Here is a 20,153-nt window from a genome sequence, read left to right as displayed (position 1 = left end):
GGATTTTCCTGCTCTGTGCTAGTGACCTTTGAGGGCCGTTGCAAAGAGAGCATCCCAGCAAGAGCCCGTCTGCTTTCCCAGGCTGTCGAGTCGTGTCATGCTGAATGCATTTCCCAGCACTGCTTAACGCTTAGGTCACGGGGCTGCATCGTCCCGCTGTGACAAGCAGCCTCTTCAGGACGTGAATAATAATCAGGTTGCCGAGAAAGCTAATCAGGGGAATAGAAATCAAAAAGAATCACAACAAAGCTTTAAACTCGATCCTCAGACATCATCACTGAGTGGACACACTGGCTCCCGTTTGCCGGTTCCCTACTGCAGCTGGCTTTGAATTAGCATCTTGGTTTTATAATAATGGGTCAAATGCGCAGAGCTCTGGTGGCAGGGTGACAGCTTTGTCCCCAGCGTCCGCGCCGCACGCTCAGATCTGTGTGCTTGCCCTGGATGCGGGTGGATATTGGGGACTTACCTGTTAAGATCACAGGAGATGTAATTGTTTTAGCCAGACAACCCAGACGCTTCGTATTCCTTCCCTGTTCTAGAGGGGGGTCTGGAGAGAGATGAGAGGGGTTTGTTCCTTTGGCCAACCCCTCTCTCCGGAGTGGGAACGGTCCCCACCGATGGCTCCTTCCAACCAGACCCCGAGTGGCGATGTCTCCAGCATCGTCCCTGGCTTATCGGTGCTAAAGCGAATGTCCTGCTTTGCATACAGGGCAAGAGGGGAGGAGAAAGTCACCTCCACAGTACCTCCTCTCCATGTCTCTGCTGCTGCCGCCTTTCTTAACCCTCATGGCCCAGGACCAGGAGAGGTGGCGGCGTCAGTGCCGAAAGCTGCACGTGCACCGTGATGGTTCCCTCAGCTCCAGCAGCTTCGTATGCTGTGAGGGGTCTGAGGAGCTGAGGCAGAGCTTGCTCATCAGAAGCGCTGTTTGCAGGGGGAGCCGGAGTGACTCTCCCCAGCCGTGCATGCAAAACGCCAGGCTCAAAGGAGCAGGGAGCCGGTGTTCTACAGCTGAAAATCTTCCAGGGTAAATAGGCCGAGAAAACAACGACTCGTCGTTTGCTCATGTGGGAACTAATCAGGGAGTGACGAAAAATCCTAAACGCATGATGGTTGCACGGCAGATTTACGCGTGTTGGGGGATCGTGTGTGTGTGTAGCAGAGGCTGCCGTAGCCCTAGCTGAAACCAGGCGCTCAGACAGACTGCGGCTGCTGGCAGCAGCCGGCCCCTGAGGAGCACATCCTTTGGATGCCATTCTGCAAGTAAGCCCTCAAGCTGTATGGGAGCCTTGCAGACTTTTGCTTCCTCGCTGTGATCACAGCAGGTAAAAGCTCATTTTCGCACCATCCCGCGAGCTCTCGCGGAGCGCGGCGCTATCGCAGCAGTGCTGCGTCCTGCGCTCCGACGTCTGTTCTCCACTTCACATAGGGAAGACGTGCCCGTAGCAGCCCGTGTTTGTCTGAGAGAGAGAGATTGTATCCTTAAAAGCTTGCAATTAAAATACAGAGGTGAAGGATGGTTGTTGCTATTTTCTGGAAGCATTAAACCCGCATCTGCTGACATCCAAGATAGGTCAAACCTCCAAAGCTGCCATCCTCTTCCTTCTCTACAGAACATCATTCTGCCAATGATTTCTTTGAGTCACCCAAATCTTCTGTCTTCAAATCTGTCTCAAAATCTATCAGTGTTCACACTATGCAGAGTAGAAAAGGCAGCAGATCTGGTGAAGGAGCAGAGGAGCCGCACTAGAAGAATGTAACGGAACAGGGCCGGCCTGCAGGTCGTGGTGAGGAACAACAGGGAAAGGACTCTTTCTTTCTTTCCTTCCTTCCCTATTTCCTCCTTTCTTAAATCATGGCAGTTTATAACCCATCATAGGATGTAAACACGTCCGAGGGAAGGGAGAAACATTTTCAGCGACATTATCTACGCCTTCCCTTCCAGTTCCCTGAGCCAGAGGTCTGCGGGGTGCCCGCATCAGCGTCCCCTCTGTCCCCAGCCCCATCTCTTTCGACCAAGAAAGGTCACTTTTGTCTGTGCCACAGAAAGACCTGAGCCCACTGTGCGCCTTTGAGTGGCATTTTGGGAGGAAACAAAGACATGTAAATTTGAGTTAGTTTCCAAAACGGGGAGGCAAAAGGATCTCTGGTTTCTGCTCTTTTTCTAATGGGAATGGACGTAATTGTTGGCTCTAAAGCTGGGAAACAAAAAATGCAGGGAGCAAGGGACAAGAGGTCCTTTCAAATACTGTCAGCTGCTGAACTAGAGAGCTGAGGGCAGCATTAACAACAAATAAGGTCAAATTTTGCCCTCTTAGCTTTTAGGAAATTATTTGGGGAAGATTTTGAAATTCAGACTTAGCTTTATCATTTGTAATTATTTGGAATTACGTTTTACTAAGCGTATTTTTCTGCACAAAGAGCTCTGGCACTTGCAACACATTGGTACCAGCAGTCAGTGGCGTGCTGTATTGACTGTTGAATAAATACCATGATTTTTATATCCTATATATAGGATGAGCTTTGTATAAATATGGAAAAGACTTTAAATATTTCAATCTAATAATATTTTTTTATTCTGGTTCATGAATCAGGAAGGAACATAAACACAGGCACTGTTTCGAGCAGGTGGTGGCTTTCCAGGGATTTTGGAATGTTTTTCTGAATCGGGTCCCGAGACAGCAGTTGAGCACGCCAGCTTTTGTGACTCAGTTTCCCCACCCATATACGGAGAGGGTATTAATCTCTCTTGTAAGGTACCTGAGGTTTAATGATGATAGGAGTGCTGTTAAGTACTGGTTTGTTTACTGACTGCACTTGGAAATAGCGCCCATGGATGCGTTAGCAGATGGGTATAGGGAGGAATGAGCCTCTGAGGCTGTTTGGAGGAATCACCTGCATGTGTTGTATGGCTGGAATATACATGTGGTTATTAAAACGTGGTTTTGTGTCTTTACATAGCTGAATGTGGTTCATCTGTAACGGGAACCCAAGGTGTTCTGCTGTCCCCCAACTATCCGATAAACTATAACAACAACCACGAGTGCATCTACTCCATCCAGACCCAGCCAGGAAAGGGGATCCAGCTGAAAGCCAGGACTTTTGAACTGGAGGCAGGAGATGTCCTCAAGGTAATTCCTCTGTCCCTAGCAATGAAGCGCTACCGTGCTGCTAAAGAGAGCGAGATCCGAAAGGGATGTCCTAAAATTTTCATGGCGCTGGCTGAGACTAACCTCTGGAAAATGCCACCCAGACCCTGACAGTGCAGCGGTAGCCCCTGGAAGAGACTCATCCTGGGACTGGTAGTGACCCGTGGTCACTGCTGGGTTGTTACGTGACCAGCACGGCCGTTTTGAAGACAGCAGCAAAGTTCCCCTGGACCAGACTGAACTTCAGGCAGGACAGCCGGGCTAGAATATTGTCTGCCCGTATCCCCTGTGAGGTTAGAGTGAGACACGAGATGCGATACATCCGGGAAACAATATCTTCTGGCCCAGGGACACTGTCTGATCAGCGTGTGTCCCCGCTGTGCTTAAAAACACGTGTAATTTTAGGGAATCAGCACCTCCCAACTTCGCCAGCTCTTAGCAGTCCCCGGCAGCAGCACTAGGGCAGCAGGGAATGTCCTTGGCACTTCAGCCTGGTTATTGGAGGCTTCAGTCTGCAGATGGATGCCGTCGCAAATTCTGTGTCCATTAAAAATGTAGATATCTTTACCGTATCACTGCACCTTCTGCTGTGAAGTCTTCCCTGAGATTGAGAGATCTGTTGGGATGCCAGGGGTTCTTCCTTTGTAGCTAAACTTCGGTTCTTTTCTGCATGGTTGTACCGGGAAAACTGTTAACACATGAGGAAGTGTGAAGTTCTCAGCATTATTTTTGTGTTTTTAAGGATCAAGGCTGATTTGTCCCAAAAAGGGGTTTATTTAAATGCAGAACTCCAGACTCAAGCTCTTTCAGCATTCGCATACTCAGATTAATCTGCATTTACAAGTTTCAGGACTCTATATAGGAGGAGACAAATCCAGGCTGCGTTTCTATTAACCACAAAGAAATGGTTTTGGAGGAGGCATTAATATTACAAGATGTGTGCTGCTGTGCTAAGCCATCTTCCCAGAGAACGCCTCTGTCCTTCCTTAAGTGCCATACTTCTGCACTGCGAGATAGGTGTAATCCATGTATTTTCAGCTCACAAATGACTGGAAAGAGAGATTTCCAGCTAATGCAAAGAATATACTCGGTGTGAAAGAAATGATGTTCTCTCAACAGGTTTGTCATCAGCTTCTCATCTGCTCCTGAGGAAAGTTACTATCAATCTCCACTAGTGAGAAGATGCTCTTTATCCTCATAGAGAAACATGCTATCTAAAAGAAAGAAAAAAAAGAAATTGGGTTTTTCTTAAATAATTGCAGGGTCAAGGCACATCTATGAGTCACTGTGGGGAGAATATGTTTTCCCCAGTAGCTGTGCGGCACCTTTGGGAAGAGAGTTAGTGCAGAAACCCCAGCCCCCAGTGCAGGATAAGCTGTAAGGAGGAGGATGCGGATCCTCCCGGGTGGGAATCCTGCTCCTCAGAAGAGCAGCATCATGAAGTCTCGTCAGGTCAGACTCTGGGTTGGGATAATTTCACTGCCTTGGAAGGAACTGTCCCTGTTCGCACTCAGGGGTGATTTGGTCCCTGAAGTAGCAAATAAAATAAGTTTTCCAGTATGTTTTTCTTGTTCCTCCCAGGTCTACGATGGCAGCAATAGCTCTGCTCGCCTGCTGGGCTCCTTTAGCCGCTCCGAAATGCTCGGCACCAGCATAAACAGCACTTCCAGCAGCATGTGGCTGGAGTTTATCACCAACAGCGAGAACACGAGCAAAGGCTTTGAGCTGCAGTTTTCTAGTAAGTCTTAGGTCCATGTGCTTGTGAGGCAGGAATCCGGGGTGGAATAGTCTATTTTTGTGTTACAGTTGTATGACCCGAGGAAACAGTCGCTTCCATAAAGATCTCGTAGTCTAAAGTGGAATTGGAGTGGGGGAGATGATTATGCCGGCAAACCTTCTCTGGGGTGAATGGGGCAGCGGTGATACAGAAACTTTGGATCGAAGCTGAGATACCAGATTTCTGGGATCTTGGTCAAATGTTAATTAAAAAAAATATTAATTTTCAATATGGTGTTTCTTCTCTCTAGCAAAAGATTCTAAGAAGAAAATACTAATATGGTCTTGTGTTAATATTTCCTGGCTGTTGAGTATCTGATGAAAACGGATGCTGTTCCTCCCGCTCCAGGTTTTGAACTCATTAAATGCGAGGACCCTGGCGTCCCGCAGTTCGGCTACAAGGTGCATGATGAGGGACACTTTGCTGGCAGCTCGGTGTCCTTTAGCTGTGACCCTGGCTACACCCTGCGAGGCAGCAGGGCGCTGGTCTGCCTGACGGGGGAGCGGAGAGCTTGGGATCAGCCCCTGCCAACCTGTGTAGGTGAGACAACTCGTGCTTTTAAAATGTCCTCTAACAAGTTCTTGGCTTGTGGGCATCGCGCTGAACGCCCTTCCTTCCTCCTGTCTAATACATATGATGTTACTCTGAGATTGAGTGCACCCGTCTACGTTAGTAAAGACCACGACAAGGATGCTGTGTAAGGCATCTTCAGATGGAGAGCACTGACCTCTGCAGAACTTGGAGAAGCAGCTTTAACGTGGAGCACTCTGCTGGGGGCTGTGAGCACAGATCTGACAAGGTTTCGTGCTTCGCTGCAAGGAGACTGCTGCTTTTCCAGGCCTTGTCCTTTCACTGGAACGCGTTAAAAGGAGTGGTGCTTTTTGATAATGGCAGACATCAACGTGTGTCCAGGTGTTTGACAGTTCAAAGTCATGTTTATCTGAGAGCTACGTGACATCTAATCCCAGATTCTCAGGCATTTTAATTCCCTCAGTTAATCTTCTCTTCGCTAAGTCCTGAGTTCCCTTTTACCTGTAACCCTCCCAAAGGACATCTTCTTGCTTGCAAAACTCCGCTATTAAGTTTTGTGTACCTAAATGAAGTGCCGTTGGTCTGTCACTTGACAGCCTCCTAATTAGCTGGTGTTTCCAGGACATGGTGAAGTTCTTACAGACTAACTCCTCTGGGAGACGTCAACGACCGGCAGGCTGCTTTCCTGGTTAGAAGTGACGTGCTCAGACCTTGGCATTCGGTGTCCTCCCATGAGTTAGGACCTTTCTTTACGCAGTACCTCTCTGCTGAATTTTAGCCTTGATCATTGCGGTAGAAAGGCAAATTTCTCTGATTTATCCATCATCTTAAGCTTTACCCTGTTTGCTCTACGTATATTACATATGAATGGCTGTGTCTGTGTGAACGTGTGGAAACCTAAAAAAATTTAATGGATACCTTATGAAAATGTATTCAAAATCCTCACGCTCTTTTGAGGTTCATTTGGCAGATACATATGTATATTGGCTTCTCCATTTTATCACGCTGCTGAATGGTTAAGATGTTTTGCAGATACAAGCAGAGGAATTGAGCTCTTTCACCCCACGCGTGTGACTCGGGGAAGGCAGGATGCTGCCAGGCTGTGCCTTTACTCACTCAGAGTCAAGAAGTTTGACAGCATGTCAGGTGTTAGGAATGTGCACGGAAGTGCAGAGTTATTCAGATAACTCAGTCTTTTAGCTGAGTTAAATGACTCTCTTTATCTTTGTTTTGTAGGCTTTAAGAATCTCTTTAAATGGCGAGAAACTCTCCCTGTTGTATTCATAGGATGAGATTTGCATTGTTGCCAAGCGAGAACCATAATATGTCATGAATCTTCTCACTAACCCGTATGTTTCTTTCAGCGGAGTGTGGGGGTACTATCAGAGGGGAGTCGTCAGGACGGATACTGTCTCCCGGCTACCCGACGCCCTACGATCATAATCTGAATTGTATTTGGACGATAGAGGCAGAAGCTGGTTGCACGATAGGGTGAGTTGGGGCAGGTCATTGTAGGCCTGCTTTCTTTTCCATGTGCAGCTTATTTTTCCAGAAGTGGATCAATAATTACAGAAGGCAAGTAGAGAGAATGCCCCGTCACTTTCAGAGTCCCAAATGAAGGAACAAATGCTGGTTTATCTCCTTGCCAGGTTGGACAGAAGCAGCATCACGTCTCCTTTCTCATAGGTATTTTAGCCCTGTGTGGCCTGGGCCAGTAGCAGCTATTGCGGTGGCGCCAGATTATTTGCTGCCTGTGGTATTACTGTATCAAAATAACATCCAAGAGCTTTTCTGTGCAGTGTAAATGCTTTTCACCCCTTTCCTTAATGGGATGTATTCAGAAACAAACCTTTTCCACCAGCTTAGTGTTGAATTTCCAACAATATTTAATGTGTGTCCAGGTCTTAAATATTTAACATGTGTCCAATCCTAAAATGAGGACGTATCTGTAAAGTTCCTTGGAAGATCACATCCCAGGAAAGGATAAATGGAAGGCAATTATGGGTCTGGTTTATCTCCCATTTGTGCTGCCCGAGTAAATTACCGCTGAAAGGGACGAGCTCTGTCACGTTACGTTTGTGAGAATGAACGGTCAGGTGTGAGGGTCCCCGGGTGTGAGTGGACAGCTGGAAAACTGAGACCACAGCGCTTAGCCTTCATCTTCTGATTGCACTGTTTTATTGTTTTAATAATAAATAGAACACATACAACGTAATTATCCTCCCGGAGGAAAGACTCAAGGTGGTTTCTAAACACCTGCTCTGTACAGAGACCCAAGGCTGTTTCTCCTCCTGCTCCTCTGACTTCTCTTGTTGTTCTGTTGCCGCTTTCCTGTTGGAAAACGGCAGTTTGAAATGCAATTTGTTTGTAAGTAGTGTGAATTTGGCAGCTAGGTAAGCATGGTATTGAGACATTTGGCTCATAAAGTTAGTGCGGTCACCAGCAGAATCCAGGCCGTTTTCTGCTCTGTGATGCTTCACCTGTGGTCCCTGCTGCTTCCCCACGGCTCCCATGCGGAGCTTTGCCCAAGCCGAGCCATGTCAGCCCTGCCCCGGCTGTACCTGCATAGCTCAGCCCAGCAGAGACGTCTTCCACAGAAAGCTGAAGTGTATCGGCAGGTCAGGTTTTCACTAAGCGATAGGACTTGAAGGGGAGAAACACAGATTATAATGTCTGCTCAGCAACAGTCGTCTTCTGCCATGATCTCCCATCATAATTTCTAGTGCTTGTTAGCGGTGTGTCCGCCCCGTTTCTGGGCTGACCTGAGACCTGTTGCTGTTCCACTCCTGCACTCCTTCATTGTCGGTGCCCGTGTACCTTCACTGTAGCTTCCTTGCTGCATCAGCACTCATCATCTCTGCAGCCGAGACTGTTAATCATGTTCAGCTCTATGGTGCTTTTAGTTGATGGATTTGTGCTGGAGATAGATTTGGTCCAGTATTTTCATTTTTACTTAATGCAGAAATTCCCTCCATTAGCTCTGCTCTTCAGTACGGTTCAATAATGGATGGTTTCTGGTGCGAACACAGGAGAAAGAGTATAGAAAATGCAGCTTAATTCCTGCACGGGCAACTTCCAGTTGAAGTCTCCTCTTTTTTTTCATTCTCCTGTAAAAGACTCTGAAGACTCTGAAGATTTTGATAGGACAAAGTAGACACAAGACCCCCTCTTCTCTTCCCACCCCGCCAAGTGTACGGGACCTCCTCATCCATAGGCTGCTTCAGCAAGTGACCTCGGCTCACAGCCGTAATCCCTCTGCTCTGGGAGAGACTCAGGCCGGCGGAGCTTTGGGCTTGTGTGTGCAGGATCAGCCAGGGGCCTGGAAGGGGCCGAGACTGAAATGAAATGACGGCAGGCAGAAGTACGGTGGTACACCTTGTGACCCTTCCTTTCATCAGAGATGAAAGCTCCCTTCTTCTGCTCCTTTATTTGGCAGCTCAAACGGAACAGATGATCTCTGGGTAGTTGAGGGAGCACATTTTCAGCAACTTCATTTTTATGGTAATCCATTGGAAAAATAATCCTCTTCACGCATGATACAATTGTATAAAGCTCTCATTTATAACTTACATTAAAATTAATCACCAAAGCTTTTTGAATAAAGCTGTATCTGCACAGAATGAGGGGAAGGAAAAACAGAAAAATTAGTCTGTACATCATTGCCATGGAAGTTGAAGGGTTGCACTTTAAGAGAGGATTGATTTTGTGCATGTGCAAACACACACACGCACACAAAATTACAACTGAAATGACTTGGCTTACCTATGAGAGTCTGGAGAGAGAAAGAAGACAGGGAAGTGAGAGTGCGTACTGGAAAAGGAAGGAAATTTGCCTTTGAGTACTGCTTGCGTAGCCGAGAGCAGTGGCTACGGAGTTAGAAGGGGCGGTTTATTGCATAGCAGCGTCATAGGAGAGTGTATTGATATCGCTAATCCTGGTTCAATGGATGGTGCCAGGTTGGGCAGCCAGGGCTCGGATGGGGAAACGCCAGCAGAAGGAGCCTCAGGTTGGCCAGCCACGACGTGGGGTGAAGAGCTGGGGCTACATCACAGAATCCCAGACTGGCAGGGGCTGGAAGGGCCCTCTGGAGATCATCCCCTCCAACCCCCTGCCAGAGCAGGGTCACCCAGAGCAGGTGGCACAGGAACGCCTCCAGGCGGGGTTGGAATGTCTCCAGAGACGGAGATGCCCCCACCTCTCTGGGCAGCCTGCACCAGGGCTCCATCACCCTCAAAGTAAAGAAGTTCCTCCTCATGTTTAGGTGGAACTTCCCATGGTCAAGTTTGTGCCTGTTACCCCTTGTCCTGTCACTGGGCCCCACTGAGAAGAGCCTGGCCCCATCCTCCTGACACCCCCCCTTTCAGTATTTAGAAGCGTTGATAAGATCCCCCCTCAGTCGTCTTTTTTCCAGACTGACGAGACCCAAATCCCTCAGCCTTTCTTCATCAGAGAGGTGTTCCAGTCCCCTCAGCATCTTGGCAGCCCTTTGCTGTCCCCTCTCCAGCAGTTCCCTGTCCTGGCTCACCAAACACTGTGCAGATTGTCAGCACAGAGCTGGGCTTTCCTCTCTGCTTCTTGCTAAGCTGGGAGAACTTTCCCTCTGTCACATATATCCGTATTTATTTATATATATATATAGCCACAATTCCTAACTTGCTTCTTGATGCATTTTCATGCATGCAATTGGGATTGTCAAGAGTGCAAGAATAAAACTCTTCCTCTCGGTTGTCTGCCAACCCAGTGTTGTTAAACGAAGCTGGGAGCAGAATCAGGATGATTAAAAAAAATGATGCTGTTTGGTTACAGATGTGCCCATCGAATAGGTTGAGTTGCTCCAGAGCACAGCAGATCTGTTAATAAAATCAGGTATCCCAACGGACTCCCGAACCAACTGGCATTGGACAGCCTGCACCTCGCCACCGTGTCCCCTGCCCACCAGGCTAAGGTGTTCTCCTCGGGGTGAAACCTGCCCGCAAGGTGCTGCTTAAAACACACGAGGGGAGGGAGTTGCTGCAGGCGGCCCTGGTCCCACAGGGAGCCGGTGGTGGGCTCTCCCGGGCGGTGGCACTTCCAGGGTGTCCTGTCCCCCCCAGCCCCAGGTCAGCCTCTGCCAGCGTCTCCCTGTTCCCGAGGTCCTCCGCAGCGAGCTTTCTGGGGCAGTTTTGGCGAAGGAGAACCAGTTAGGCTGCGAGCAAACGTAATCAGGCCAACGCACCTGTGGAGAAGAACTCTGCTGTGATCCATTCTCATTTTCCTCGAGTCTAGCATTTTTTCCTCTTTGCTCAAGGTCTCTGCTAGGTAGATTTATGATTCAGCTGTTTCGGTTTCTGTCAGATTCTGTGGACATCATTTTGTTGCTGAGTACATTGCAGTGGGGTGGTTTTTTTTCCCCCTTTTATGGTTCTACCTGATTTATTTATGTTTGCCCCGGATAAATGGGAAAGCGGCCAAGCAAATGCTTCCTTTGCTTCCTTGTTTTCCTCTGCGGGCTGTCAGGGTTTTAAGCGCGGTACCCGATTGTTTTATTTTTTGCAGATTTTTCTCAGTACAGTTTATGGATTTCCGTCCCCGTTTCAAACTGGTGTGCCCCGAGTTGCCCCGTGTTAGCCTGATTTCACCGTGTCAGATGGTATTTCCCCCAGTGATAATGTGGCAATGAAAAACAGAGGCAATTAAATGCCTTCTCTTCAGCTGGCATTTTAAGTGCCGGAGTGAAAGGGACTGAGCCCTGATGTATGGCAGCCTTTAGTTGATAACTCCCTTGGGTCTAACAATAATAATGACAGTGTCTTGTGCTGAGATGGTACTTCTGATTTTGGACGATCCCAAAGCTCTTTGCAAAGCCGGGATTCATCCGCTTCACGTCCTTCCACAGCGGAGGTCGGTGTGGTGGGAGAAGTGCAGTGTGATACCCCCAGCCCAGGGGGGGAAGAGAGGAGCATCCCCCAGGGGCTGATGGCGGGACAGAGCGTGTCCTGTCCCCGAGTGCCACCAGGCCCCATGGAGGGACCTCCTGGCCTTCTCCCATGCCCTTAGGTCCATCGCTGGTCCAGGCTCTGGGGTGAATTTCCTCACCATGGCTCCTGCCAACCTCTTGGGCTTTCCCTGGGGAATTTTCTGTGGAAGTGCCAAATGGGCATAGCCCTGGTTTCGTTTAAAAACCGAAGAGGAGCTCTGAGGAGCACCGCTGCGGGGCTGAGGAGTCTGCTGCGTACGCTGAAGACCTTGCAGCCCTCTCCCCCGGGGCAGGCGGAACTGTAAAGTACACAGAGTAAGGAAATGAAATCTGCATTCAGGACACCGTAACAAATACCTCGTTGGGAGCACGGTGTAATCTGTGTAACACAAATGTGTGTGTGTAAATAGTGCCAGCCACTAGTTTCCTGATTTCTGTTTTCTCTCCCTTCCCTTCCGATTGTGGGTTTTGGAGAGCTGGCTCGTGCTGCCTCACTTTTTCTTTATTTCTTGCTGAAGTTATTCTGTTAGCTGATCTACATACAGTTTTGCAATGTCCAGAACTTTGTAAAACATGTAAAATCCTCGGAGGTGCTGCAATCCAGCATTCAGAATTTGCACCCGCCTGTTTGCCGCCCTCCCGCACACCCTTTTCTGCCCCTTTTTATTAACCTCCAGGGCAGTTAACACCCTGGTAAGGGGTTCTTTTCCAGCATGATGCTGTTTTAATTAAGAGTGGTGTTGGTTGTTTGCTTTCCTTTTTTTCCACCCCGATACACAAGATCAGCCTGGTGCCAGGGGCAAATTCTTTGATCTGAGTGCAGGTAACAAAAATCAATGCATTTTATCAGTAGATGCTGGCTCTTGACAATAAACTGTCCCTTGCAGGACACCAGCGTCATCAGAAGGACAGCCAAGGTTGTTGCTGTGTGCAGCATAGGGACAATGTGTGAATTGGATGAATATACGTACGTTGTCTGGAGGGACCCCAGCACATTTTCTGCTAATTCCCCTTTTGGAATAAGCTTCTCAATACTGCTGTGTTTATCTATTACAGAGCTCCGTGAAACTCCGGACAGACCCCCACGCTCTCCCTCCCAGCCCCCGTCCCTCCCTGCGGCAGGTTTCCTGCGTGTCCCCAACTGAGCCTTTTGTCTCAGCTACTCATTGCAATATCTGAGCACCTTCGGTGTAAAACCGACTGTGATATTCTGGCGAGGGTTGTATTCACTGCCCACGATGGGCTTTTGGACCTCCACCTTGTTCCCCAGTATTTTTAGGAGAGATTAGTAATTTTGGTCACTCAGGAGAGAACACCAGAAAGGACCCAACTTTTCAGAAAACATTAGCGTCCGTGCCTCGGTTTTTGTTTATGGATGTGTTTTGTTAGGGAGGTATGCGTCTAAGAGAGGTTGGGTTTTATAGACAGACAAAGTTTGGTAGAGGGCTAAAGCACTTTGTCCAAGCTGAGTTGCATTTAACAGGAGAGAACACGGTCCTTGTGGGCCAAGCTACCGTAGGTTGGTACCACCAACCTAATCCTTTCGGGGAAAAAAAGCAGAGCTCAGTTTGTGGTCCGACTTCCCATTCATTTTCCCACACAGGCTCCATTTCATGGTTTTCCACACCGAGGAGTTCCACGATGTGTTGAGGATCTGGGATGGTCCGGTGGAGAATGGCATCCTGCTCAAGGAGATGAGCGGGTCCATCTTGCCCGGCGATGTCCACAGTACTTTCAACTCTGTCATCCTTCAGTTCAACACTGACTTCTTCACAAGCAAGCAGGGCTTTGCTGTTCAGTTTTCAGGTAGGCTTTATATTGTTTCCTCAACATTTTCTAAACCTGGCTTTGCTGATAAATGATTTCAGGTCTGTCTACAAACTACTGATGGTGAGCAAATGACGTTGTATTGAGCACGATAGCAGGAACTGTGGGATCTTCCAGCCATTTGTGCTCTACTGTGCCTCTGCAAATAGAGAAAACTTTTGTATTTTGTCCTTGCGATGCAGGTGAATTCTGTGCTCCCCTCTGCTACAGTCACCTTCACAGTGGTGAAGCTGGCAGCAAGATGTAGAGAGTACATTGCAGAATACACAAGAAGAAATTACAGATATTTTCCACCACATTCCCAACAGGTCCCTTAGAGACACCAGTATGCAGGCAACTTCCCCCAGGCGCTCCGGGAGCAGTTGGTCAGTGTTCTCTGAAAACCAGGTCTATTTAAAATCCCTCAAATTGGCTCCCCTGAGATGCAGATCACAAAAAGCTCTATGGGCTGTAGGGATGTCATTGCTGGCAGCAGCACTACGTGTAATGCAACTGCAATCTGTCATTGCCGAAGCCCTGGCAGCCATTACCTAAGACGCAGCCTTACAAACGCATTAATTTCAATTATATTAGGGTAATATGTTTCAACACTCACATGGAGGTTTCCAGGATGCAGACCTTCTCTGATGTGTCCAGTAACCAACCAGCAGATGCCTCTTTTGGAGCTGTAGCAAATGGGGCTGTTGGGTGAATGGTGACGGGACCTTTCTGCGACTCAGACGTACCTAAGCGTCAGAGCTCGTTCTGTCTCTCCCAGGCTTCTGCTCGTAGCTTTCTGTTCGTGGCCGGGAGAGCAGACCAGCTCATTTTGGGGGGAGTTTGTGCTGGGTACAAGACCTTCAGGGGTGACCAAGACAGAGGGAGAGCTTTGTGTCCCCAGCACAGCTCTCCCGTCCTCTTTCTTTGCCAGCCTTGTGTCTCAGCCTGCCAGGAAGGGCCGGACCGGGCTGCTAACTTGCCTATCTTCAGTTGCACAGAAAGAGAGAGAGGGATTTCCTCTGGCTCTTTTAAGAAGAGCTTTCTCTAAACTGGCTGGTGTAATAGACTCTCGTCAACGTGGCAGGAAATAAGCTCTGCTCCGCTGCCTGATACGGGGCTGGTCTTTATTGAATGGTGCTGCTCAAAGCCTTTGTTCACCAGGTGTGACTAAGTAGTCAGACCTAAGCTCAGAAGTATACAGGTTTGGATCTTGTGAACTTTAATGATCTATATAAGCTTGCGAAACTTCTGTTACTCCAGGACTTTGAGTACTGTTAAGTAGTTGTAGGGTGGACAGACCTCGAGGTCAGCCAGCGGAGAAGCTGTGCCGCCTGCCCCCAGCTCAGGAGGAGCTGAGGGGTCATCACATCCCTCAAAGGGACGCAGCAGCGAGACTGGGAGGGAAACATGGGCATTTCTAAAAGGTCAGGCTTGATGCTTCACGGGGCTAAAGGCTAAATCGCTCTGCCGCGCAGGGGAAGTGAAAAGTGCTAGCGGATTAGTTTATTTTGCAGCATGTGTCTGACACAGAATTCTATAAAAATGCCATGTAAGATCAGCGGATGTCTGGACTTATTAAGTAAACATGCATGTGCACAATTATACATCAAACTTGCACTCTGTGTAGTGCACTTGAACTTGTCGTTCCCCAGAGCCTTTACCAGCTGGAGTGGCAGATGCTCAATGCAACCTAAAAGCCAGTTTTTGTGTGTGTGGCAACTTCAAGGGATGCTGAAGGAGCAGAGATGGAGAATTTAGTCGTTGGTTGGATATCTGTTTAAGGACAGAGTCTAAGTGCAGCCGGTGCTGTAAGCCTGTATTAAATATATATATAAAAAAATACATATTTTTAATACTTTTCAGTTTCCACTGCCACTTCCTGCAATGACCCAGGAATCCCCCAGAACGGGAGCCGGAGCGGTGACAGCAAAGAGGCAGGTGACTCCATCATCTTCCAGTGCAACCCAGGATACGCTCTGCAAGGCGAGGCCAAAATCACTTGCGTGCAGATCGAGAACAGGTTTTTCTGGCAGCCAGACCCTCCCTCCTGCACAGGTACGAACACGCAGCCATCCTCCCCTCGCGCTGGCTTCCCTGCCCCCTTTCATTGCAGGACGTGTGTCTCCGAAGGGGATGAGTCCCACCTGGTTAGAAGAGGTGTATGAGAAGGCATCCGTGTCTCGGGTAGCTGTCTCATAGAACGACTTTTTAGGTTTATCCCCAGAGTGGGACAGTGGGACGTTGAGAATCGAGTTCGTGCTGGAAGCTCGTGGGCCGTACTGCAGCATGAGTGACGGTAGTTAACCTGACAAGTCACAAGTAAAGGCTTCTTTAAAACTCGGGTTGGTGGAGAGGATTGGGGTCATGGGTGAATAATTTCTGCATGAGGACACTGCAAATTCTGTCATGAGAAAGAACTATCTGACATTTTCTTTGAGCTCATAAAGTAATAAAAGAAGCTCATAAAAGTGATTCTTTGTAACATGTCCAGAACACATAAAAATAGGCATGCTATTTTTAGAGCAATAAACATCAAATTTGCTAGCCAATTAAATGCTAGCCACAAATTACTTACTTGTAACCTTCATTCCTGTTTATGCACTGTTATCCCAAGCAAGAAAAATCAGTTATTTCTGTTTCTAACATCGAATTTAATGCCAGCTGGGAAACTTCTACAGCATGCACGGGATTTATGCTCCCTGCAGGATGACTTGGTTCTGAATGACTATCTTGATGATCTAGTGTGGCACCCTTTCAGCCCGATAGAGACGGTCCTTTTAGTCTTCCCGGAGCTATAACTAAATCATACTGTTGCATGTCAGGCCCATCTCGTCATTCTTTGCATTTTCTTTCCCACCAGAAGCTGGGCTCTCAGTCCTTTTCAGAGAAATGTAGCCGGTGCCTTAATTTGGTGTGAGATGAATTCCCATGGGTCGTCTCCAGTTTGACTTGGAGATGCTGTGTTGGGTCCTTTTTGAACACAAGTCTGGCAATCTTGTTTTAGGAGCCATAAGGTCCATGAAAAAGCTGAAAGCAACGTCTTGCTCCTTCCCTCTGTTGAGTGACAAAGGATTTGGAGGAATAATCATTGGCCAAATAATTTCAGTTTTATAGTAACTGTTTAGCAGGCTGCCTAGTTAGAGCTGAGTTGGATAACAGGGTTTAATTTAGGGCTTGGATTTTTTGTTTGTATTTAGCATTTCAAACATATTTTCACATCTTTATTGTACAACTTCTGCAGTCCCTAAACAATGTGGGCTGAACTGGAACCTCAGCTGAAACAGCCCCCAGAGGTTTGGTGCATTTGAAGTCTGCATCCCAACAACCCAACTCCAAACAGCTATGGCTTGGGCCAGTGTCTAGTTTAAATCCTTCGGAGACTATGGGTGGGATTTTCAAAGAAATCAGAGGGTGTTAAACAGTCACCTCCCTTAGGCTTTTCAAAAACGAGTCTGTGTACTTCAGTTTCTTCTGAATTTTCCCCTGACTTTACAGTCTGGAAGAGGAACGCACCCTAAAGGTTAAGGTAAATGGACACGGAACAGATGCTTGTGGTTCTTCCAAATTATTTGTTCATGACCTTCAGCTAAACTTCACTGTCTGTGCTGTGATTTCCGTGTCTGTTCGAGAGGGCTAACAGTTCCCAGTGCCTGCAGGAGCCTGCAACTGGACTTGGCTGAACAAGTTGCTTCTGGGCCTTGGAGAAGGGTCCCCAGTTAAATCTCTGCCGTGATCTTCATAGAACAGCCCCACTATGTGTTACCTTATATCTGGAGATCCTCGTGTATTTGCTGGGCTTTATAAAAGCCCACAAGATAAACACTCACGCTCTCTGCTTCACGGAAGACCCTTCCGAGATCTGTTCTCTTATCTCTGTCCCATGCTAGCTCGCGTCCCGCTGGGTGTTTGCGTTGCTGGAGGCTGGTTGGTGTCAGACACCCGACTTGAACCCAGACTGTGGTCCCCTCCCTCTCGCCCCGTCCCAAACCTGGGAGGGTCGATCTGGGCAACGGGGGGAATCTTGGAGCGTCGCCCCTCATGAGGAGACTGGAGAAAGGCTGGCAGTGGTAAATCAATCCTGAGTATTTCCCACAGTGGAAATATACGCAGGCATTTTTAGCCTTAAAAAGTAATAATTGATTTTTCAATTAGTTTGGCATTTAACGCGTTGGTGACTGTAACAAACGCAAACAAGCCATTAGTCCCAGGCAGCATGTTTTCACTTATTTAGCATCCATCCAGACTTTGACCAGGAGTTGCCCAAATAAATGCAACAGAAAAGCATAAAGCATCTCTCTCTCCTTCTGGCCACTCACATACGTCTCTTGGGAAGATTGTGGCAGCATCCACAGCTCTGCGTGTGTTTGTGTGGACCCCGTCTGGAGTAACAGAGCCCTCATCTCTGCTAGGCCACTACAAGCTCTTGTATTATGTATCCTAATATCGGACAACCGTGCAAACTGCCTCTCTGTCCCCTTATCCACCCACCTCTCTCTCTTTCTCCCCTCCTGTATCTCATCTGCAATTTTTTAAGTTTCTCTGAGACAAAGCCTCATCCTTTGCTTGGTTGCCCTCAGCTCCCTGTGGAGGTATCTTGACGGGGCCGGCGGGAGTGATCTTGTCCCCGCAGTACCCCGAGCCCTACCCGCCGGGGAAGGAGTGCGACTGGCAGCTGACCGTCTCTCCCGATTATGTCATTGCCCTGGTGTTTAACACGTACGTACTGAGAGCTCTTTGCTCCCACTCCCGTGGGGACGGGGAGGGGGTACCGGTGGTGGGCACTGCCTGGGGGAACTGGGTCTGCCCGGGGGTCTGAAGGAACCAAACCAAACCTGGCAGGGCTGTCCCCTAGTCCTGAGTGATCTGTTCTCAGACACCACCTTAATTCTGGGAGAAGTTACACGTACTACAACTGCAGCTCCTCTTTGGTGTACCCGTGGTTTTGCAGAACGTGGCCGTGTAAGTGGCGCAGCAGAGGAAGCTCCCGTAGCAGCACTGCCTTACGCTTCTGTGCTCTTGACTGTATCCCCAGTCCTCCTTATGTGTGGAACGGAGACAGAAACGTCCTCTACTTACCCGAGGAGCTGTTTTGGGGCAGAAGCAGTCTCTCAGCTACGTGGTTGTACCATCGAGACCGCAGTCTCTGTTCTCGGGGCTGCTGTGGCGTGCTCACGCTTCAAACACTCCTGCTTTGGCTTTGCAGCTTCAGCCTGGAGCCTGGCTATGATTTCCTTCATATCTACGATGGACCCGATTCACTCAGCCCCCTGATCGGAAGCTTTTACGGCTCCCAGATACCCGAGAGGATCGAGAGCAGCAGTAACAGCCTCTTCCTCGCCTTCCGAAGCGACGCATCCGTCAGCAACACCGGGTTCGTCATCGACTACACCGGTAAGAGCCGTCCGGGCGCGCGCCTGGCCCCGCCACCCAGCAAACGCCTGGGACTCCACCTGTGCTTGTTCTCGGGTGAAACCGCCTGGCAGAACCAAAGGGGAGAAGCTCTAGAGACTGCGGAAACTTCCTTTCGGGCAGTAATCCTGCGCTCTGTTTTGCCAGCGCCAAAGCTGATGAAGAGGCGTGGGACAGAAAGCTGGGAGCGGGAGAGAGGGGGCCCTGTAGCCTTGCAGAGGAGCCAGGTGCAGAAGGCAGAGAGGAGCAGCTTAAAAGGACCGTTGTGTGGTTGAGGATCAGTCACAGGTGGCTGCTTCTGTGTGGGGCTTTCATTAACAAAGAAGAAAATTTTTACATCTTTTTTTTTTTTTCTTTAAAGAAAATGGGAGAGCGATTCCCAGAAAATATATATTTCTGTACAGGCTGTATTCTGTGTAATCCTTCTTGCTCCACACTGAATTTAAATAGTTCTGCCTTCTCCTTCATGAGCAGAACATGCTGCTTCATTGCAGATTTGAGCTTTCAGGGTACCAGAGTGTTCAACTGCTAACTTGTTATTAGGAATGGTCCACATTGCCGTGGATTGTTAAGGTTTATTCTTAGTGGCAGAAGTGTCTTTGTCCGGGAAAGGGAGGTGCAGACACACATATCCAATACGGGATCTTGGTCTGGATTCTTGATACTGTCCTTCAAGAGTGAACCGATGGATTGGGTGGCTGTACCTAGGGGCAGGATCACGGAGGTGGATGCTCAACTCTCTTGAGTCAGTGGAGCTCGCCTGAAAAAAAACCTGTGCATTCTGCTTCACTTAAGGATTCTAAAGCATCTACTTACAAATTCACTAATAATTCATAAAATGAACAGAATAGTCAGGTGTCAGTGTTATTAGAGCAGCGGCTTTTTTTTCTTGCTTGCTTGAGGAGGAAGTAGAGCATTTTGGTGGCTTCAGCTCTACTGGTGAGAGACGGGGCAGTGGTTAGAGTTTTCCCTGGGTGCTTTTAGGGCGCTGTCGATGGAGGCAGCTGAGAAGTGACAGACCTGGCACTGCTCTTCTGAGAGACGGGGGGAAAAAGCAAGGCTTTGGCAGCGTATGTTCCTTGTTTGTGTGTAGGGTAGGTGGAAGAATGGAGTTGTTACCAACTGTAGTAAAAAAAATACGCTCTGAAAGCGTATTGATCTGATGAACTGGGATTATGCAGAAAAGGATTAAAAACTGGGGGCGGCGGGGAACTGGGCTAGAAAGAAACGATTCTCCAAGCCTGCTCTGGCCTATGTGGACTACTGCACAGTATGGGGAGAAAAGCATGGATGGCTTCAGAGGCGCTGGATGCGTGCCACCGCGAGCCAGGGCTTTGCCCACGTGGGGCGCGCTGGGGCATGGGCTCTTGAGTCTTGTTGGCCCCACGGTGCTGGGGGCGCCGGAACGGCTCACGCCGGAGAGCTGATGGGCTGCTGCTGCCTTGGCAGTGCTGCTGCTGCTGCTTCCCCCGCGAGCTCGGGCAGTTCTCCCTTCCTCTGCCCTGTCCCCGTCCGCGGTTCCTG

The 20,153-nt window shown here is 48.7% G+C and overlaps 1 protein-coding gene across 1 annotated transcript in view; it reads left to right on the top strand.

Annotated features, from left to right (window-relative positions):
- Positions 1-20,153, top strand: part of CSMD2 (CUB and Sushi multiple domains 2) — a 293,220-nt gene that overhangs the window by 193,999 nt on the left and 79,068 nt on the right. Inside the window, exons 22-29 of the mRNA XM_054223614.1 lie at positions 2,963-3,132; positions 4,732-4,888; positions 5,276-5,467; positions 6,823-6,949; positions 13,018-13,220; positions 15,084-15,275; positions 17,798-17,936; positions 18,424-18,611. Of these exons, the coding sequence (XP_054079589.1) occupies positions 2,963-3,132; positions 4,732-4,888; positions 5,276-5,467; positions 6,823-6,949; positions 13,018-13,220; positions 15,084-15,275; positions 17,798-17,936; positions 18,424-18,611 (1,368 nt within the window). The remainder of the gene's footprint in view (positions 1-2,962; positions 3,133-4,731; positions 4,889-5,275; positions 5,468-6,822; positions 6,950-13,017; positions 13,221-15,083; positions 15,276-17,797; positions 17,937-18,423; positions 18,612-20,153) is intronic.

Source organism: Rissa tridactyla, chromosome 18 (assembly GCF_028500815.1).
Source record: "Rissa tridactyla isolate bRisTri1 chromosome 18, bRisTri1.patW.cur.20221130, whole genome shotgun sequence".
Lineage (NCBI taxonomy): Eukaryota > Metazoa > Chordata > Aves > Charadriiformes > Laridae > Rissa > Rissa tridactyla.
Note: the sequence above shows the minus strand (reverse complement) of the source record. Positions and strands in the feature narration are given on the sequence as shown.